The sequence below is a fragment of the Herpailurus yagouaroundi genome, unplaced genomic scaffold (genome assembly GCF_014898765.1).
Source record: "Herpailurus yagouaroundi ecotype Mexico unplaced genomic scaffold, PumYag 67929, whole genome shotgun sequence".
Taxonomy (NCBI): Eukaryota; Metazoa; Chordata; class Mammalia; order Carnivora; family Felidae; genus Herpailurus; species Herpailurus yagouaroundi.
In genome coordinates this window covers 4,278-22,512 of record NW_024420719.1, presented here as the reverse complement: position 1 = coordinate 22,512, position 18,235 = coordinate 4,278, and the positions used below count along the sequence as shown (strand labels likewise).

The window sequence follows — 18,235 nt, the reverse complement described above, 5'->3', positions numbered from 1 at the left end:
CTTCTCTAAGATCACAGGACATCCAATGGGTCAAAGAAATATGAACCAGGCACAGAAAAAAAAACCAAGTCTCCTACTGCTTCATTATTACCTGCCCAACTTTTGCTGTGCTTTGCATATTTCCTGTGCCGAAGGGTTGATTTATTCCCTTAGCACACTTTTCTCTTGGAGCATTCAGTCTGTAAGGTGATCCACATGCTGAACAACCCACTAATTTCGTCTTCTGACCACATTTAATTTTGCTCCTTATTATTTTTTCTGGGCATCAAGGAGGCAACAAGACTTGGAATGTTGTCAGACCTCAGGATGCTCCTTCTTCTTCACGGCCCCTCAGGTTTCAGTGACCATATGAACCATGAAATCTTTTGTGCCACTTCAATTTCATTTCACTCTTGCCTCTCTCTCTCTCTCTCTCTCTCTCTCTCTCTCTCTCTCTGTGTGTGTGTGTGTGTGTGTGTGTGTGTGTGTTTCTCTGATTTTGAGCAGATGGTTTGTTTTCCTTTAAATGCAGGACAGAAAAGAAGCATGCCAGTCTGACCTGTCAATTGTATGTGTCCATAAGAAACTCAATCATTGGAATTCCGGTGCCATTTTTACATCATTTGTGAGGAATGATAATGGATCTGGCCACATTGGTTTATAGCCACTCTGAGCTTAATTATTGGGGCTGGAGGTGAGAACTCATGGAAAAACACAGCTCAGGGAGTGATGATTTGCTGTGTGTGTGTGTGTGTGTGTGTGTGTGTGTGTGTGTCTTGTCTTCTGGAGGGGGATCCGTTTCCAGAGCAGGGGTGCCTTAGCTAATATATTCTAAGTTGACTCTAGTAATACAGAGAAGCCAGCACTCAATCAGCACAGGGTATTCAGGAGGGCTCCTTGTAAATTTACAGGAGGCTTTGCAGATAGATTCTAAAATATAAGCAGTATATAGTGTGGATGAGTGACTCCTTTCCCTCTAAGGGGAACCAGCAAGGAGGCCACCCATTTCTTTGAAATTGCCTGACACCATCTCTGATTTCTCTTCTGTTTACTCCTCTTCACACAACACTTCCTATTTTGGAGCCCAATAGCTCCAAGTAGTATGATCCTCAGGGTCTTAGCAGAGGCCATTCCCTCAGCCAGCACACACTTCCCCAGAAATGCTTGCACATCCTGCCCTCTTTTCACTGAAGTCTCTGTTCAAATGTCACCTGTCACGGGTCTTGACCAAATACCAATTACACAATGACACTCGTATCCACGCTCTCCTTTACATCTACTTTTGTTCTCTTCATAGCACTTTGACACCCTCTAATGTCTTATTAGTATTTTTATTTGTGTCTATTCATTCTCCATCATTGGATGATACTTGCGTTCGGTTCTTCAGTATCCCATGCTCATTGCCTACACAATGCCTGGAATATGTTTGACAATCAGCAGATATTCCTCCCATGCAGGAAAGATACTCTTAGTAAAACAGTAAAATGCATGACCTCTGCTGGGGAGTGTGGAGAATGAGACCAAAACACCTAATCGAGGTGAAACAGGAGGGAATCTCTTTAAAAGGACAATCCTTTGGGGACAAAAGGGACAAGATACTGAAATGAACTTCTTGACTGCGCAATATAAATGGTAGCATTTCAACTATGTGAGTAAACTGTTCGTGTGAAAATTAATGATGTCCTTTGCCTCTTTCTGGCAGTCAGTGCAACCTCATGGAACCAGGAAATATTACACAGATATCAAAATTTCTTCTCCTGGGATTTTCAGAGAGACCAGAACTGCAGCCCCTCATATTTGGACTTTTCCTCTCCATGTACCTGATCACTGTGTTTGGCAACCTGCTCATCATCCTGGCCGTCAGCTCTGACTCCCGCCTCCACACCCCCATGTACTTCTTCCTGGCCAACCTGTCCTTTGTAGACATCTGCTTCCCCTCCACCACCGTCCCGAAGATGCTCTGGAACATCCAGACTCAGACCAAAGTCATAACCTATGAGGACTGCATTGCACAGATGAACTTCTTCATAATCTTTTCAGGGTTGGACATCTATCTCCTGGCTGTGATGGCCTATGACAGGTTTGTGGCCATCTGTCACCCCCTCCACTATAAGGTCATCATGAACCCCTGGCTCTGTGGGCTGCTGGTCCTGGTGTCCTGGATCACAAGTGTCCTGCATTCCTTGTTACAAACTTCAATGGTGTTGCAGCTGTCCTTCTGTACAGAGGTAGAGATCCCCCACTTTTTCTGTGAACTCAATCAGATGATCCAACTTGCCTGTTCTGACACCTTTCTTAATAACGTGGTGATGTATTTTGCAGCTATGCTGCTGGCTGGAGGTCCCCTTGCTGGGATCCTTTACTCTTATTCTAAGATAGTTTCAACCATAATTGGAATCTCATCAGCTCAGGGCAAGTATAAAGCGTTTTCCACCTGTGCATCTCACCTTTTAGTTGTCTCCTTATTTTTTTGTACGAGCCTAGGAGTGTACCTCAGCTCTGCTGCCACCCAGAGCTCACACTCAAGTGCAACAGCCTCGGTGATGTACACGGTGGTCACGCCCATGCTGAACCCCTTCATCTACAGCCTGAGGAACAAAGACCTAAAGGTGGTTCTTAAAAGAATCATTTGGATTTCATTGATGTGAGGGCCAATCATATTAGGGCTGAAGACGTGCCCATGGTTGCAAGTCTCAAAGCTTCAAAGTCAAGAATTAGTTATTCTTTGATTAGACTGTGGAAGTGGAATCTGCTCCTCTATTTATTTGCTGGAATTTCCATCTTTATTTATGTCAACTTCTCTATACATTTAAGTAACTTTATTAAGCTTCTGCTGTTTCTGATATACAGACAGTTTCCCCTTTGTCTATTTTCATATGTCACCAATGTTTTCCTCAACCTTGGATCATGAATGCCTGGAAATTTCTATATTTCACATGGGAGTAGTTGGATTTCTTAAAATTAATTTCATTTCAAATGACTTATACCATTCCAGGTAAATTTCCCCTAGATTTCCTGAGATCACTATCATGAATTACTCGTCATATGGAATAAAGCTACACTTGATCAATAAGCCATTTCCATAATTTTATTGTCAAGGAGAATACAAAACCACAGTTTCCACCTTGAGTCTCTCGGTCTTTTTCCTTCACTTCATTTAATACTCCTCCTGATGATGTGGATTCTAACATTGTTCCATTTAAACCTCAGGCTATTGACACCAATGCTTAGTCAGGAAAGCCCGGGCTCTCACCTGCACCGTGTATTTTTGGACCTTTCCACAGACCTTTCCCTGACCAGGCCTATGCTGTGACTGCACAGGTCCCTGGGTTCTTATTGTGATCACAAGACACACATCAGCAACACCTATCAGAGAACTCTAAAAACGGAAATGTATTACTCACATAAGCTGGAGGGCACAGGGATGCCCAAGGGCCATTTCTGGATGTCTCAGAGGGGGAGAGAGAGATGCAGAGGGAGACAGAGAGAGTGCTGCTAAAGGGCCTGGGTCTGTTAAGGCCCATAGCCAGAGTGGCTAGGTGTTTGAGGATTCACACTTCACTGGAGAATTTTATTGAGTAGAATTTATGTGCTGAAGGGGAAAAGCTGATTCACTTATGTGTCATTATCTAGGTTATCCAGGACATTCTGAAGAGATACTGTATGGCTGAGGGTAGCTGAGCCATATGTTTATTTAAATAATAAACAATATGTTTATTTCACATGGTTGTCTTTGAATTCGATGCCCCAGAAATCTAAAGCTTAACTTCAGGCACTTATGCTAAACATGCTATTGTGCTTTATAACCGGTCTCCTGGTTTTATTCTGTTATTTAGCTCGGGGTCCAGAAAGCCTCCCATAGCCACTGGCAAACCTGATTAGCAAATATTCATCTCCCAGTGGAGTGTACTTAGAAAGACATATTTGAATAAATGGATCAACCTGATGTTCTTAGTATCGGCATGACCATAAATATGAGGAGGCAAAATTTCGAAACACTCATTTTGCTACACAAAAAAATAGTTCTCTCTTTTTTTTAATGTCCCAGTTCACGCTACGCACCTCTTTATTAAAGCACGGAAGATGGTGTTCACAACTGAGGGGGTTTATTCATTGAGGTGCAGGATTGCTGAGTGCCTTCTATCTTTTATCAGTGAATTATCTTCGCATTTCTGCTAGAAAACTTCTCGTGCTAGCTGCTAATATGATTCTTTCCGTTGTTACACAAAATAACTTCCTTTTCCTAATATTTGTCACAAATGCCGAGAGATGGTGAATGAACACTACCAGTATCACCCATTCCGTACCTCTTTCCTGCCCTGAAATCTCTTCCACCTGCATGACCAGAGGATGCTTCACCCGAGAGCTGGATGTCCTGCTGGGGTGTGGCTCAGGGTCCCCACTTCTTCTGCACAAACGTGCACGTCCTTCAAACTCTCTCTGTTACCCAGAAGGGAGCCCTCACGTGGTCACTTGTTCATCAAGTCATGGGAAATACACTTGAATCACTGAATGGTCATGAGTGCCCTCCTCAATTGTCAAATCATATGACACTAGTAAAAGGTAGAACGTGTTCAAATTAGTTCAGGTCGGTTGCTCGGATGATTGTGTCAGTCAGCTCTTGCTGTATAACATTCTTTCCTTGTCACTTGGGATGTTAAAATGATGTGGGATCGCCGAGGACAACGGTCACAAAAGAATCCTTGAGTTGTTTTACCGTGCAAAAAAAATGTGCTCTCATAGCAAGGCGGCAGGACTCATGGCCAGAGAGCGCTGCACTGGGATTGTGGAAAGTGAGTGATTATATACTTTTAAGTTCGTGGAGGGAGGGAAGGGTAGAGATAACATAAATGTCGAAGGAATTTCCGTACGCTGAAAGTGACCTTGGAGGTCTGGCTCCTGTCGAGAATAATGGTGCTTTTAGTCTCCAACAAAACATCAGCATCAGAGTAGCGTGAGTTCCTGGAGAATGTCATTCCCTGCATTTCTTGGGGATTTATCAGTGAGCTACAGTTGTTGGGAATCTGACTTCGAGCAACATTTCTCATGCTTTTTGTTCTCTCCGTCAATAATACCTTTACAATCAAACGGCATTGTATCGGGAAACTTTTCTGACCTCTGCTGGGCTCCTCATGGGTCTGTGGTCAGGACTGAATCCCTACCTGGTATTTCTAGGGCCCATCCGTGACGTTGTGTCTGTGGCTGTCATGCTCTTCTGTTTCAGCCGGATTCTTGGTCTTATTTCTACATTTCGATTTGTAGGACAGTCTTCTATTTACAAATTACGTACGCTTATGTGTATTCTTTGAGTTGCATCTCACTGCGCCTACATCCGTACATAAACTTGCTTCCCTTCCGTTACAAAAGCTATCTCCACACCTGTAATGGAGAGTCAGCTAACTGTGCTCCAAATCCTCCTCTGAGCCCTGCTCCATAGATATGTCCCCGATGAAATCATTGAAGTATAATTATACACAATACACCGCGTATTGAAAGGGTACAATTTGGTACGTTAAAGGAGCTACACGAGAATGTAGAGCACATGGGGTGCCTGCATGGCTCAGTCTCTTAAGCGTCTGACTCCAGCTCAGGTGCGCGGGTTCGAGCCCCCCACTGGGCTCTGTGCTGACAGCTAGAGCCTGAAGCCTACTTCGGATCGTGTGTTTCCCTCTCTGTCAACCCTCCCCCGCTCATGCTCTGTCTCTCTCTCTCTCTCCTCAAAAATAATTAAATGTTTAAAAATTTTACAAAAAAGATAATGAAAAGCACAGTGCAAGTTTCCATCTGTGTATAATTTAAGGGTCTACATAAGCTTTAATTGCTTTCTCAGGTAATTGTTAAAAATTCAAGCTCCCGGAGCCTCTCTTTCCTTTCTGTAGGCAGTGGGGACGCTAAACGTTAATTCCTATGAATCTTGTAAGGAAAAAAAATAAATGCATTTTTACTCAAAGAAAACATTAAAGTGTAGTGGTTGTGTCTTGTGTGTGTGTGTGTGTGTGTGTGTGTACATTTTTCTTTCAAATAATCACACTCCCCATACATGTACACACACAGATGATTTATGATTTCATCTTTTATGTTGCAAGGAGACTTGACAGACAGTTGGACAGGAGAGCACTGAAAAGAATGAATGGTTGTAGCAACAAAAAATAAAGGGAAACTAAATAAAGAACATATGTAAAAGGAAGTGGTAATAGACACAAAATTTTAATTTATCACATGTTACCATAATTCTGATCATGAGTTCCTTTCTTGTGTCACTGCCTCAAAAGATCATGGTCAGACCACACTCACATTGATGCCCCACAGAAATCACTGTATCAGGTAAAGGGGCAAAATGTTTCAAAATCTATTTCATTTTATTTCTATTAATGTGGTTTCTTTACGTGTCAATTGCCCTTACCCAAGGGAAGCTGATAAATGAATTGAGAGTCTTAAACTCAGTTCCCTCAAATCATATTATTGACTCTGTCCCTATGAGACTCTTACTGCTGCTGTAAAATGTCCCCATTTTAGCTGCTCAAAATGAACAAATACACACTCTTACAATTCTGGAGTCAGAAGCTTCGAAGGAGTCTCGTCGGGCTAATAGCAAGGTGTCTGCAGGGTCGTGGTCCTTCTGGAGGCTCAGGGGAGAATCTGTTTCCTTTCCATTTCCAGTCTGTCACTGGTCACCTGCAGTTCTTGGTTCATGGCTCTTCCTCCACCTTCAGAGCCAGCAGGGTAGGTTTTCAAAGTCTCTCTGGCACCAACTCTTTTGTCTCCCTCCTCAACATTTGAAGGACTGTCGTGATTGCCTTTGTCCCACCTGGACAATCACAGCTCTTTTCCTGTCAATGGCAGCTGATCAGCCGCTCTGATCAATCTGTTACCTTAATCCTTCTTTGCTATAAAAAAATAACATGGTGTAGATACTAGGGATTAGGATGTGAACATATTTGGGAGGGCCTTATTTTGCCCACTACAAAGTCTTTTTCATAAGTGTATTATTTTGGTCACATAAAATCAATAAGCACAGAATTGACACAGCCTGAAGAAGGAGCGAATACACGATCCTTTCACAATTACAGGCACGCAAGGACAAGATTTGGTGCAGAAGCCTTCACGCTACCCGCACTTATATCTAACACAGGATCATCTTCTTGCTAATCAAACAGTGGTCCACAGACCCGGACCTGCACTTCAACATCACTCAGGAGCTTGGAGAAATGCAGAATCCCTGGGCCACCCAGGACGTGAGATAAGATTTTGCGTTTGTAGTGGGATCCGTGTGGATTCACAGGCACAGTGACGTTGGAGACATGCTGGTCCAGCTGGGTTTCTCACCTTTTATGGTGGACATTTGTGGCAGGATAACAGTATTTTGGGGCTGCTTTCCTGGGGATTGTAGGTGCTGGGCAGCTTCCCTTCAGACTTTGACAGACGTCCCAGGGAGAAAATTCATTTCTGGCTGAGAACCACGACCCCAAGTTTGAGAACCGGAAGCATCCTGACAGAATCAATCTCAAGGGACACCAGATACTCAGATATTAAATTTGGACAGATGACAAGACACGACCAAGCACCATTTCTACAATGTAGAATGGAGTTCATAAATGTACTTCCTTGGGGATAAGATGTTTATAAAGATCAAATCAAAACTCCCTATGAGATGTTAAGCTCACATTGTGGTACACAAAAGGATCTAAATACATCTTGTTCTATTTAACAAGCATTTTGTAACAAAGAACCAAATGGCAGCTTTTAACTTGTGATAAAGTAGGTGATGGCAAAAGTGTCTTGACGCCAATGTGTTTAGTGCCCAAGGTTTATTATCAGAAGAAGTCAGTTTTCCCCCTTATTAAAAAGAAGAATAGATATTGGGTCGCTTGGGTGGCTCAAATGGTTGAGATTATGATGTGAGCCAAAATCAGACTGAATGTTTAACAGACTGAGCCACCCAGGAGACGCACATTTATTCATTTTAAACACAAACTCATTTCTAATCTCTTATTTTATGTTGAAAGGAAACTTGAGGGAAAGTTGCAGAATAAATGTTTGAATTAACATGCATTTAAAAGAATGCGTACATGTAGACAAAAAGATATAAAGTAAATGAGAGACATACATTTAAATGATGACTTACTTTTCCTGTTGTAATGTCTCAAAGACATCAAAATCTGAAGTACGTTTGAATTTATGCATTGAGAAATTCTTTACCAGTTCAAGAGGATTAATAACTCCAAATTGATTCTAAATTTCTTCTTTTACTTGAAGATGGGATTATAACACAAAATGCCTTTACCCAGGGGAAGTTAAATGGATGAATGAAGAAGCTTGATCTCAGGGTCTTAACAAAACTTAATTGGGAAAACTGTATTAAAGTCCTAATGCTAATGTAAAATGACTACATTAGTATTCTAAAACATTTATGCTGGATGCATGGATGGTTCAGTCAATTAAGCATCTGATTTTGGCTCAGCCGTGATCTCAGGGCTCATGATCTTGAGCCCCATGTCAGGTGAGCCCCACTTCTCTCTCCTCTCTCTCTCTCTCTCTCTCTCTCTCTCTGCCCCTCATGGGATTCTCTCTTTGCCCTTTGCTCACTTGTGCCTTTTCTCTCTATTTCAAAAATAAATTAATTAAATTAAATTAAATTAATATAAAAATAAACACATTATGTTCTTATAATTCTGTGAATCAGAAGCTGAAGTAGCTCTCATTGGGCTAATATGAAGATGTTTGCAAGGCTTGGTTCCTTCCAGAAACTACAGGGAAGAATCTGTTTAGTTTTCTATTCCAAGCTTTTCCAAGCAAAAAGTATCTATAAAAATAGATCTACCCTATGACCCAGCAATAACACTGCTAGGAATTTACCCAAGGGATCCAGGAGTGCTGATGCATAGGGGCACTTGTACCCCAATGTTTATAGCAGCACTCTCAACAATAGCCAAATGACGGAAAGAGCCTAAATGTCCATCAACTGAGGAATGGATAAAGAAGATGTGGTTTATACACACGATGGAATACTATGTGGCAATGAGAAAGAATGAAATCTGGCCTTTTGTAGCAACGTGGATGGAAGTGGAGAGTGTGATGCTAAGTGAAACAAGTCATACAGAGAAAGACAGATACCTTTATGTTTTCACTCTTATGTGGATCCCGAGAAACTTAACAGAAGACCAGGGGGGAGGAGAAGAAAAAAAAAAGTTAGAGAGGGAGGGAGCCAAATCATAAGAGACTCTAAAAAACTGAGAACAAACTGAAGGTTGATGGGGGGTGGGAGGGAGGGGAGGGTGGGTGATGGGTATTGAGGAGGGTACCTGTCGGGATGAGCCCTGGGTGTTGTATGGAAACCAATTTGGCAATTAATTTCATATTTAAAAAAAAGTATCGGGGCACCTGGGTGGCGCAGTCGGTTAAGCGTCCGACTTCAGCCAGGTCACGATCTCGTGGTCCGTGAGTTCGAGCCCCGCGTCGGGCTCTGGGCTGATGGCTCGGAGCCTGGAGCCTGTTTCCGATTCTGTGTCTCCCTCTCTCTCTGCCCCTCCCCCGTTCATGCTGTGTCTCTCTCTGTCCCAAAAATAAATAAACGTTGAAAAAAAAAAAGTATCTAAACATATGCCATACAACAAAAGCCTCACAAAGAGGGGCTAAAGAGCAGCTTTTAACTTGGGACATTGTGTGCAATTCCTAAATGTTTGGCAAATGTGGCATGAAGCTGAGGTACGTAGTGCTTGGGGTTTATATCAAGGAACTTAGTTGCCCTCCTTGTTTAAAAGGAAAACAGGAATGTTCTATAGATGGCAGGGCTGTGTCTCCACCACAAGAAGTACATGGTCTAATATATATTCCAAGGTGACTTTTGTAACACAGAGGTCACAACTCAATCAGCACGTGGTATTTTGGAGGTCCAAGGAGTGTAATCCAGACAGATTGCTAGTCCTAGACTTTGGGGAAATGCTGAAATCAGGCTTGGGATAAGGTGCTGGGAGGTCTGTACTCTGGGAGCAGCGGTGTGCACAAGGAAGGATTAATCAACCCTGGATATGCGTGGTTATAACCTGGTCTATTGGGAACACAATCTCCAGGAAAACTCTCCCTTGTGTCCACACCAGTGTCCCCCAGGAAATCATGTGCTGTAGGTCAGAGGAGTGGGAGGGAAACGTGCCCTCTCAACAGAAGAGGAAACTGTAAGTATCTCCTGTGTGAAGTCCCTCTGCTTGTACCACCTGATGGGACCTGGTTGTTGCTTCTGGAGTCTGAAGCTTGGCTGGGAGACTCATGCTAGCCTCCTTCCTGCTGTCTTGGGTGGGGACAGAGTTTAGCCGCCACCAATAACCAACCATCCAGGGGAAATTCACACTGCCGCATGGGCACCTCTCCCTCAGAGCTCCCATCCAGGTGAGACTGGTGATTGTATTTATTCTTGGGAAGCTTATTCATTGAAATTCAGGTACCATTTTACATTGTTTAGGGGAATGATAATGGATCTGGGTATCTTGAGTTAGAGCCACTCCGAGCTTAATTGTTGGGGTGAGGGTTGAGAACTCATGGAAAGAACACAGCCCAGAGAGCAATGATTTGGGGTGTGTGTGTGTGTGTGTGTGCACCTTGTGGAATGGGATATGTACACAGAGCAGAGGTATATGGTCTAATATATTCCAAGATGACTCTTGTAACACAGAGGCCAGAAATCAACACATGGTGTTCAGTAGGGGCTCTATGTCAATTTAACGTTTATTTATTTTTGAGACAGAGAGAGACAGAGCATGAACGGGGGAGGGGCAGAGAGAGAGGGAGACACAGAATCGGAAACAGGCTCCAGGCTCTGAGCCATCAGCCCAGAGCCCGACGCGGGGCTGGAACTCACGGACCACGAGATCGTGACCTGAGCTGAAGTCGGACGCTTAACCGACTGCGCCACCCAGGCGCCCCGTCTATGTCAATTTAAAGGATGCCTTTGCAAGTAGATTCTAAAATACAAGCAGTACATAGCGTGGGTGAGGGACTCCTTTCTCTTGAAGGGGAACCAGCAACAAGGCCACCTATTTCTTTGAAATTGCCTGACACCAACTCTGATATCTCTCCTGGTAATTCTCCATTCCCAAACATGCTTCCTGTTTTGGACCCAAATAGCTCGAAGTAGGATCATCCTCGGGGCCTTAGCAGAGGCCATTCCCTCGGCCAGCACACACTTCCCCAGACAGGCTCTGGGCTCCTGCCTTCCTTTCCTTGAGGTCTCTGTTCTAAGGTCACCTGTTCACCACACTCTGCTTTACACTGACCCTGGTTTCCTCAAAGTTCTTAACACCCTCTGATGTCTTATTAATATTTTTATTTGTTTCTAATCACTCTCATTCATTAGATTATAGTGGCTTTTGGTTTTCAGTATGCCGTGCTCATGGCCTAGACAATGCCTGGAACATATTTGGCACTCAGTACATACTCCTCCAATGCAGGAAAGATATTCTCAGTAAAAGAGTAAAATGCACGACCTCTGTTGGGGAATGCAGAGAATGAGACCAAAATGCCTAATCAGAGATGCAATGAAAGGGAATCCTTTCAAGGGGACAATCCATACACAAGACACTGAAATTAACTTCTTGACTGCACAATATAAATTGGACCCTTTCAACTATGTGAGTCATGCCTTCAGGTGAAAATTGATGATATCTCTTTCCTCTTTCCAGGGGCCAATTCAACCTCATGGAACCAGGAAATGATACACGACTATTAGAATTTCTGCTTCTGGGATTTTCAGAGGGACCAGAACTTCAGCCCCTCATATTTGGGCTTTTCCTCTCCATGTACCTGATCACTGTGTTTGGGAACCTGCTCATCATCCTGGCAGTCAGCTCTGACTCCCACCTCCACACCCCCATGTACTTCTTCCTCGCCAACCTGTCCTTTGTAGACATCTGCATCACCTCCACAATCATCCCGAAGATGCTGGTGAACATCCAGACTCAGAGTAAAGTTATAACCTATGACGACTGCATCACACAGATGGACTTTTTCTTAATCTTTTCAGTGTTGGACATGTATTTCCTGACCATGATGGCCTACGACAGGTTTGTGGCCATCTGTCACCCCCTGCACTACACAGTCATGATGAAACCCCAGCTCTGTGGACTGCTGGTTCTGGTGTCCTGGATCATGAGTGTCCTGCATTCCTTGTTACAAACCTTAATGGTGTTGCAGCTGTCCTTCTGTACAGAGGTAGAAATCCCCCACTTTTTTTGTGAACTCAATCAGATGACCCAACTGGCTTGTTCTGACACCTTTTTTAATAACTTGGTGATGTATATTGCAGCTATGCTGATGGGTGGTGGTCCCTTCATTGGGATCCTTTACTCTTACTCCAAGATAGCTTTCTGCATACAGAGAATCTCATCAGCTCACGGGAAGTATAAAGCATTTTCCACCTGTGCATCTCACCTCTCGGTTGTCTCCTTATTTTATTGTACTGGCCTGGGAGTGTACCTCAGCTCTGCTGCTACCCAGAGCTCCCACTCGAGTGCCACAGCCTCGGTGATGTACACGGTGGTCACGCCCATGCTGAACCCCTTCATCTACAGCCTGAGGAACAGAGACATAAAGGAGGCTCTGAGGAGATTCTCTGGGATGGTAGCTATAAAAGTTCCAATTGTCCTGGGGTTGAAGAATTTCCCATGATTGCATGCCTCATGGTCTTAAATGAATAAGGTGTGTGTGTGTGTGTGTGTGTGTGTGTGTGTGTGTGTGTTTAAAGCAAATTATGGTTATAGAGAGTGCTTCTTTCATTTATTTCCTGGAATTTTTATTTTTTAAACTACTCAGTACAATTTACTTACTTATTTAAAAAAACTTTTTTTTTTTTTACCTTTCTCTGATATGCAATCATTATTCCTTCATTTTTTTCCTTTATTTCTACCAATCACTGAGCATGGAATGTTTTTCCATTTCTTTTTGTCTTCTTCAATTTCTTTCATAAACCTTCTATCCAGTGTACAGATCTTTTACCTTTATTTGTAAATTGATTCCCAACCTGTGATATGGAAAACTTAGGAATTCCCATTTATCTAATGGAACTGCTTGGATTTCTTAAGAATTATTTATTCCCAAATGACAAAAATTACCCCATTTAATATGTCCTTAGTTTTCCTAAAAGAATATTCATTTGTTACCACTCTGATGGAAAAAATTCAGTTTGATCAGTAGTTCATTTCTATTCTATTCTATTCTATTCTATTCTATTCTAAATCTCACACCACAGTTTTTCACTTTGTGTCTGTCATTCTTTTGTATATCACTACAATAACTGCTCTTCCTGATGAACAGATAAGTGTGTTTTATAAGAGACCATTAGCTTTTTTCTCCAAATTAGGATCCCATCTTCTTCTCAGGCTCTATGTCCCCAGTGCTTACATTAGTCACTGGCAACACAGTTTATCAAAAACTTGTCTGCCAGTGGAGTCTACACGGAAACAGAAATTCAAATAAGTAGAATGACTTAATACGGCTCTGGAGTCAAAGATGACCTCCATTATGATAAAGCAAATTTTAAATTCTCCTTTGTATTACTATGCTCTACATTTCTTCTCAAGCTGTACATCTCTCAATCAAGTATGGAAGAGCAGTGGCAGTGTTTAAGGGGATTTATTCGCTGGGGTGAATGATTGGTTACTTATTGCCATCAAAAGACTTATAAATAAAAACAATAAAATGGTCCTGAAAGAAATTAAAGAATACATAAATAAATGGGATGACATCCTGTGCTCGTGCTTGGAAGATTTTTTATTTAATTTTAGGATGGTTTTAAAAATGTTTTCCAAGGATACCCCATTTTTGTTATTTTCTAATTATCATTGAATCTGTAGATCTTTGGGTAGTGTTGCCATCTTAACAACTTTAATTCTAATTTAAATTTCTCCTAACGAAGGACCACAGCTTTGCTCTCAGTCTGGGCTCCACATCCAGGACCCGCAGCATCAAACCCACCAGGGAGCTTGTTAGAGAAGCAGGGTCCTCAGGGCCCCTGAAGACCTGAGGAATCAGAATTTGCATTTCAACTACAGTCCCTGGTGAATTGTGTGCACTGTGGAGAAACCTTAGTGTGGAACAGGTTTCCTCACCTTCTCGCCATTGACACTTGGAGCTGGGTAACTATTTTTGTCGAGTGCTGTCCTGCAGCTGATGATATTCAGAAGCACCTCTTCAGACATGGACAAAAATCCCAAGAGCAACTCTGGTGGGAACCACTTCCCAGAGTTTCAGAACCAGAAAATCCTGACATCATTCCAATGAAGACTACATGTTGATTGGTTTGTGCCTTTGAGCAGCACATTGAATTCCTCTGAGCCCATTTCTACAATAGATAACACAGCTCATGAAAGTACTACATCATAGATTGTACTTTTGTCAAAATTAAACCATAGAATCCCTTTAGTGTGCTAAGCTAGTCTATGCTGCAGAAAATCGAAATGTATCTCTTATAATTAATAAACACTTCATTATGAGGGAAAAATGACAGTTTGTAACTTGTGATCTAATAATGAAATTCCTACTTGTTTCTGCTAAACTATTACACAACCGAAGAGGTTAGGACCCCAACTTTTTTAAATGTATTTATTGAAATTCAAGGATCCAAGAAGCTCAGAGGGTCCCCGAGGGACTGTGATGAACAGCAACCTCCCTCGCTTCTGGAAGCTTTGCACCCGACCACCTCCCCCGATGCCCAGCAAAAACCATGTGAGAACACATTTACCTCCCCCCAAAGACGAAAATGCTGAAATCTTCCTAATGTCAAACACCTTACATATGGCGGGGCCAAGGGAAAAAATGAGCAAGGGGATAAGCCAACACTTCACAAAAGGAAGTGCACGTGATTGGCTGCAAGGTGCGCAGTTACAAGGTCAACCAAGGAAGACTTCGCTTTCACGTGCCTCTGGCATCATTATTTGGGCAATTCGTCTTCATGGGGCCTGACAGCAGGTGAGGGCAGCCCTGTTATCCCTTTTGCTTTTTAGTATTTATTTCTTTGAGAGAGAGAGAGAGAGAGCACAAAGCAGGGGAGGGACAGAGAGAGTCCCAAGCAGGCTCCGTGCTGTCAGCACAGAGCCCAACAAGGGGCTGGATCTCACGAACAGTGAGATCTGAGCTGAGCCGAAAGCAAGAAGACATCTCTTAACCCCCTGTGCCACCCAGGCACTTGTCTCCCTTCCCTATGTGACGTCCTCTCATCGATACTCTTGGACTCTGGGTATTGGTCTCTTTTTCACAAACCCAAGGGGCACCTCGAATCCTCATTCTGTATGTCAGCCAGTGGACAGAGGCTTCCCCAGACCATGCTCTGTAAATGCTCCCGACATCACGACAGTCCAGTTTTGTACCAAAAAACTTGTTTCACATGATTATGCTTGACCACATGATGCCATCCGTATATTTATATTATTGTTCTCTGTCCTTGGTGCTACACAGAAACATACGCTAGTGAAGGGATTTCACCTTCTTTGTTCACTTTTGTTTTTGTCACAATGTATGTGAATATATGGTTAGTATGAAAAAACCAAGGATATGAAAAATTATAGAATTTAAAAAATAAGGGATAATGAAACCAGGTTAAAATGACTAGTTTCCAAACAACTGTCCACAGCAAAATTATGTGAAAACTAAAAACTAACTGAAATTGGCTATAAAAAAGAAATGGTTAATGATATCAACATGGATTCATAATTAAGTTGTCAATGGCCTACACGCGAAAAAATGTAATGTATAATGTTCCTACAATGCTCAGTTTGTATTTGTGGGATGACTCAGAAATTAGGTCTCAAAGTATAAGGACATTGATCATTTGGCAAGGTTGTATTTCATTTCATTGGAAAAGGTTGAATTGCTAAATAACATCTAGAATGAAGGGATATCTAAACTAATACTGGCGTCAATGGATATCTATCTGGAAGAATATGCAATTGGTCCCCTCCTCAGACACTTCACAAAAATTCAGAGGGATTATGACCCCAGTGTAAGTGAAACCATACAATATAGCAGAACATCAAGGAAACTACATATAACATTCACAGGTGAGCAAAACCACTAAATAAAGCCATAATCTCAGAAGTAAGAAGATAGATTTATTTAAATAAAATTAAAAATTTTTATGATCAAAATATGTGGCAAAAATCAATTGAGAAACAGTGATCTCAGGAAATCATTTCAAATGTTGGTAATGTTTTAAAAATAAAAGAGAGAGAGAGAGAGAGAATAACCTATGGGCATATAATAAAAATAAAACCAATCAGGATGGTCAACAAACATATGACCTTGGCTGAAACTGAGGGATGGTTTAGGAAAATAACAAGAACTGTCTCTTTCACCCACAAGCCTGGAAAAAAACTTACAGGACTGTTACACTGTTTGTGCTTCAAACTTTCAAATAGGAGCCAAAGGGCTATTCTGAATTTGTTGGCATAAGAGTAAGTGTTACAAGGTTGAACGCAGAAGCTGAAAGCAGCTGTATTACATACATATACTGACATTCTGTCACCAGGAGTTTCCCAGTCTCTGCACCCATCCTGCCCAGAGCCTGCCCTGTGTAGGGGAGCGTCCTGTGCCCTGTAAGATGTTCATAGAATCCCTGACCTCTGTGCACCCCTCTCCAGCGTGACAGACAAAGTGTCTCCAGACATTGATCAATGTCCCCTGGGGGACAAAATTACACCTGATTAGAACCACACATTGAATTTAACAATCTCAACATATTTTTTGAAGCATGGCCATAATAGCAATTGAATGGTAGAATAAGAAAGATCTTCAAAAGTGTGAACGGCAGTCATTCGGTGAAACTGACATTAGCACTGAATAAATACATTATAACTTAAACGAGCAAACACACAGACACAGCGATATGCTCTGGGCTAAATTGGATTGGCCCTCAGGAGATGACATTTAATGTTCTCGACTTCCACTCTCTCTGACGCTCTCATCCACGGATGACGAGGCTGAGTTGTCTGACAGGAAGGTCTCCTTGTGGAAGTCTGAATCCCTCCCTGGATGCTGAATTCCTCCCTGGATGCTAGATTATAGATCATTTTCTCCTCAATGGAGAAAGCAGGAAGGTCAGAGAAGCATCAGCCCCCAGCCAATATGAGTACTCAGAACACCAGACGAAAACCACACCCATTCCTGTCTAAGGTGCACACACTGACAGGAGACTAGGAGGTATTTTCGGCACCCTGTATCTGCTCGTTAGGTACATGTCTCTCTTCTTACTCCAGCATGGCTCCCAAGTGGACAACCCTTTGGCACACAAAGCACATTTCTCTAATGAATCTCTGATCCCAAGAGACCAGTTTGGAAGCAGTAAGTGCAGTCAGGTTTTTTGTTATTCCTTTTCCATGAATGTGACCCCTTCCTGATGAGTAAGCTCACAGCACCACTGTGAGTTACAGTTTCCTCCAGGTCTATGTATATGGGATCAATTCCTTGATTTCTCTTTCTGTTGCTTCATTATTGCTGTATAGAAATGCAACCGATTTCTGTACATTGATTTTATATCCTGCAAAAATTCTTAACAAGATACTAGCAAATTGAATTCAACAGTGGATCCAAAGAATTATTCACCATGATCACATGGGATTCATTCCTGAGCTGCAAGTCTGGTTCAATATTTGCAAATCAATGTGATACATCACATTAATAGAAGAAAGGACAAGAACCATATGATCCTGTCAGTGGATGCAGAAAAAGCATTCAACAGAATACAGAATCTTTCTTGATAAAAATGCTCAAGAAAGTCGGGATAGAAGGAACACCCCTTAACACCATAAAAGCCATACAAAAAAGGCCCACAGCTAATGATCACCCTCCATGGGAAAAGATTGAGAGATCTCCCCCAAAGATCAGGAGCATGCCAGGGATGTCCACTCTCACCGCTGCTGTTTAACATAGTGTTGGGGGTCCTAGCCTCAGCAATCAGACAACAAAATGAAATAAAGGCATCCAAATTGGCAAAGAAGTCAAACTTTCACGTTTTGCAGATGACATGACACTCTACGTGGAAAACTCGAAAGACTCCACCAAAAAACTGCTAGAGCTGATACATGAACTCAGCAAAGTCTCAGGATGCTTGAGTGTTTAGAAGTTACCTAACATCACGGCACTGAGCCCTGCATCAGGGCTGACACTGTGGAGCCTGCTTGGGATTCTCCCTGTCTCTGCCCCTCCCCCATCCCCCTCTCTCTCTCAAAATAAATAAATAAACTTAGAAAAGAAACTCTCCAACAAAGCAGTTAAA

At 42.4% G+C, this 18,235-nt stretch overlaps 2 protein-coding genes across 2 annotated transcripts; both read left to right on the top strand.

The window, feature by feature from the left end:
* Nucleotides 1–1,692: 1,692 nt before the first annotated feature.
* LOC121026262 (olfactory receptor-like protein OLF4) lies at nucleotides 1,693–2,627 on the top strand. The gene has a single exon (XM_040469124.1). The coding sequence runs from the start codon at nucleotides 1,695–1,697 to the stop codon at nucleotides 2,625–2,627; it is 933 nt and encodes a 310-aa protein (XP_040325058.1). The 5' UTR covers nucleotides 1,693–1,694.
* Nucleotides 2,628–11,667: 9,040 nt separating this feature from the next.
* On the top strand, nucleotides 11,668–12,636 carry LOC121026263 (olfactory receptor-like protein OLF4). Its single transcript, XM_040469125.1, has one exon. It carries the CDS (start codon nucleotides 11,668–11,670, stop codon nucleotides 12,634–12,636), a length of 969 nt encoding a protein of 322 aa, XP_040325059.1.
* Nucleotides 12,637–18,235: the final 5,599 nt, after the last annotated feature.

What these genes read in the sequence shown, in the direction of transcription:
- LOC121026262 (XM_040469124.1), top strand. Translation starts at nt 1,695, where the DNA reads ATGGAACCAGGAAATATTACACAGATATCAAAATTTCTTCTCCTGGGA.
- LOC121026263 (XM_040469125.1), top strand. Translation starts at nt 11,668, where the DNA reads ATGGAACCAGGAAATGATACACGACTATTAGAATTTCTGCTTCTGGGA.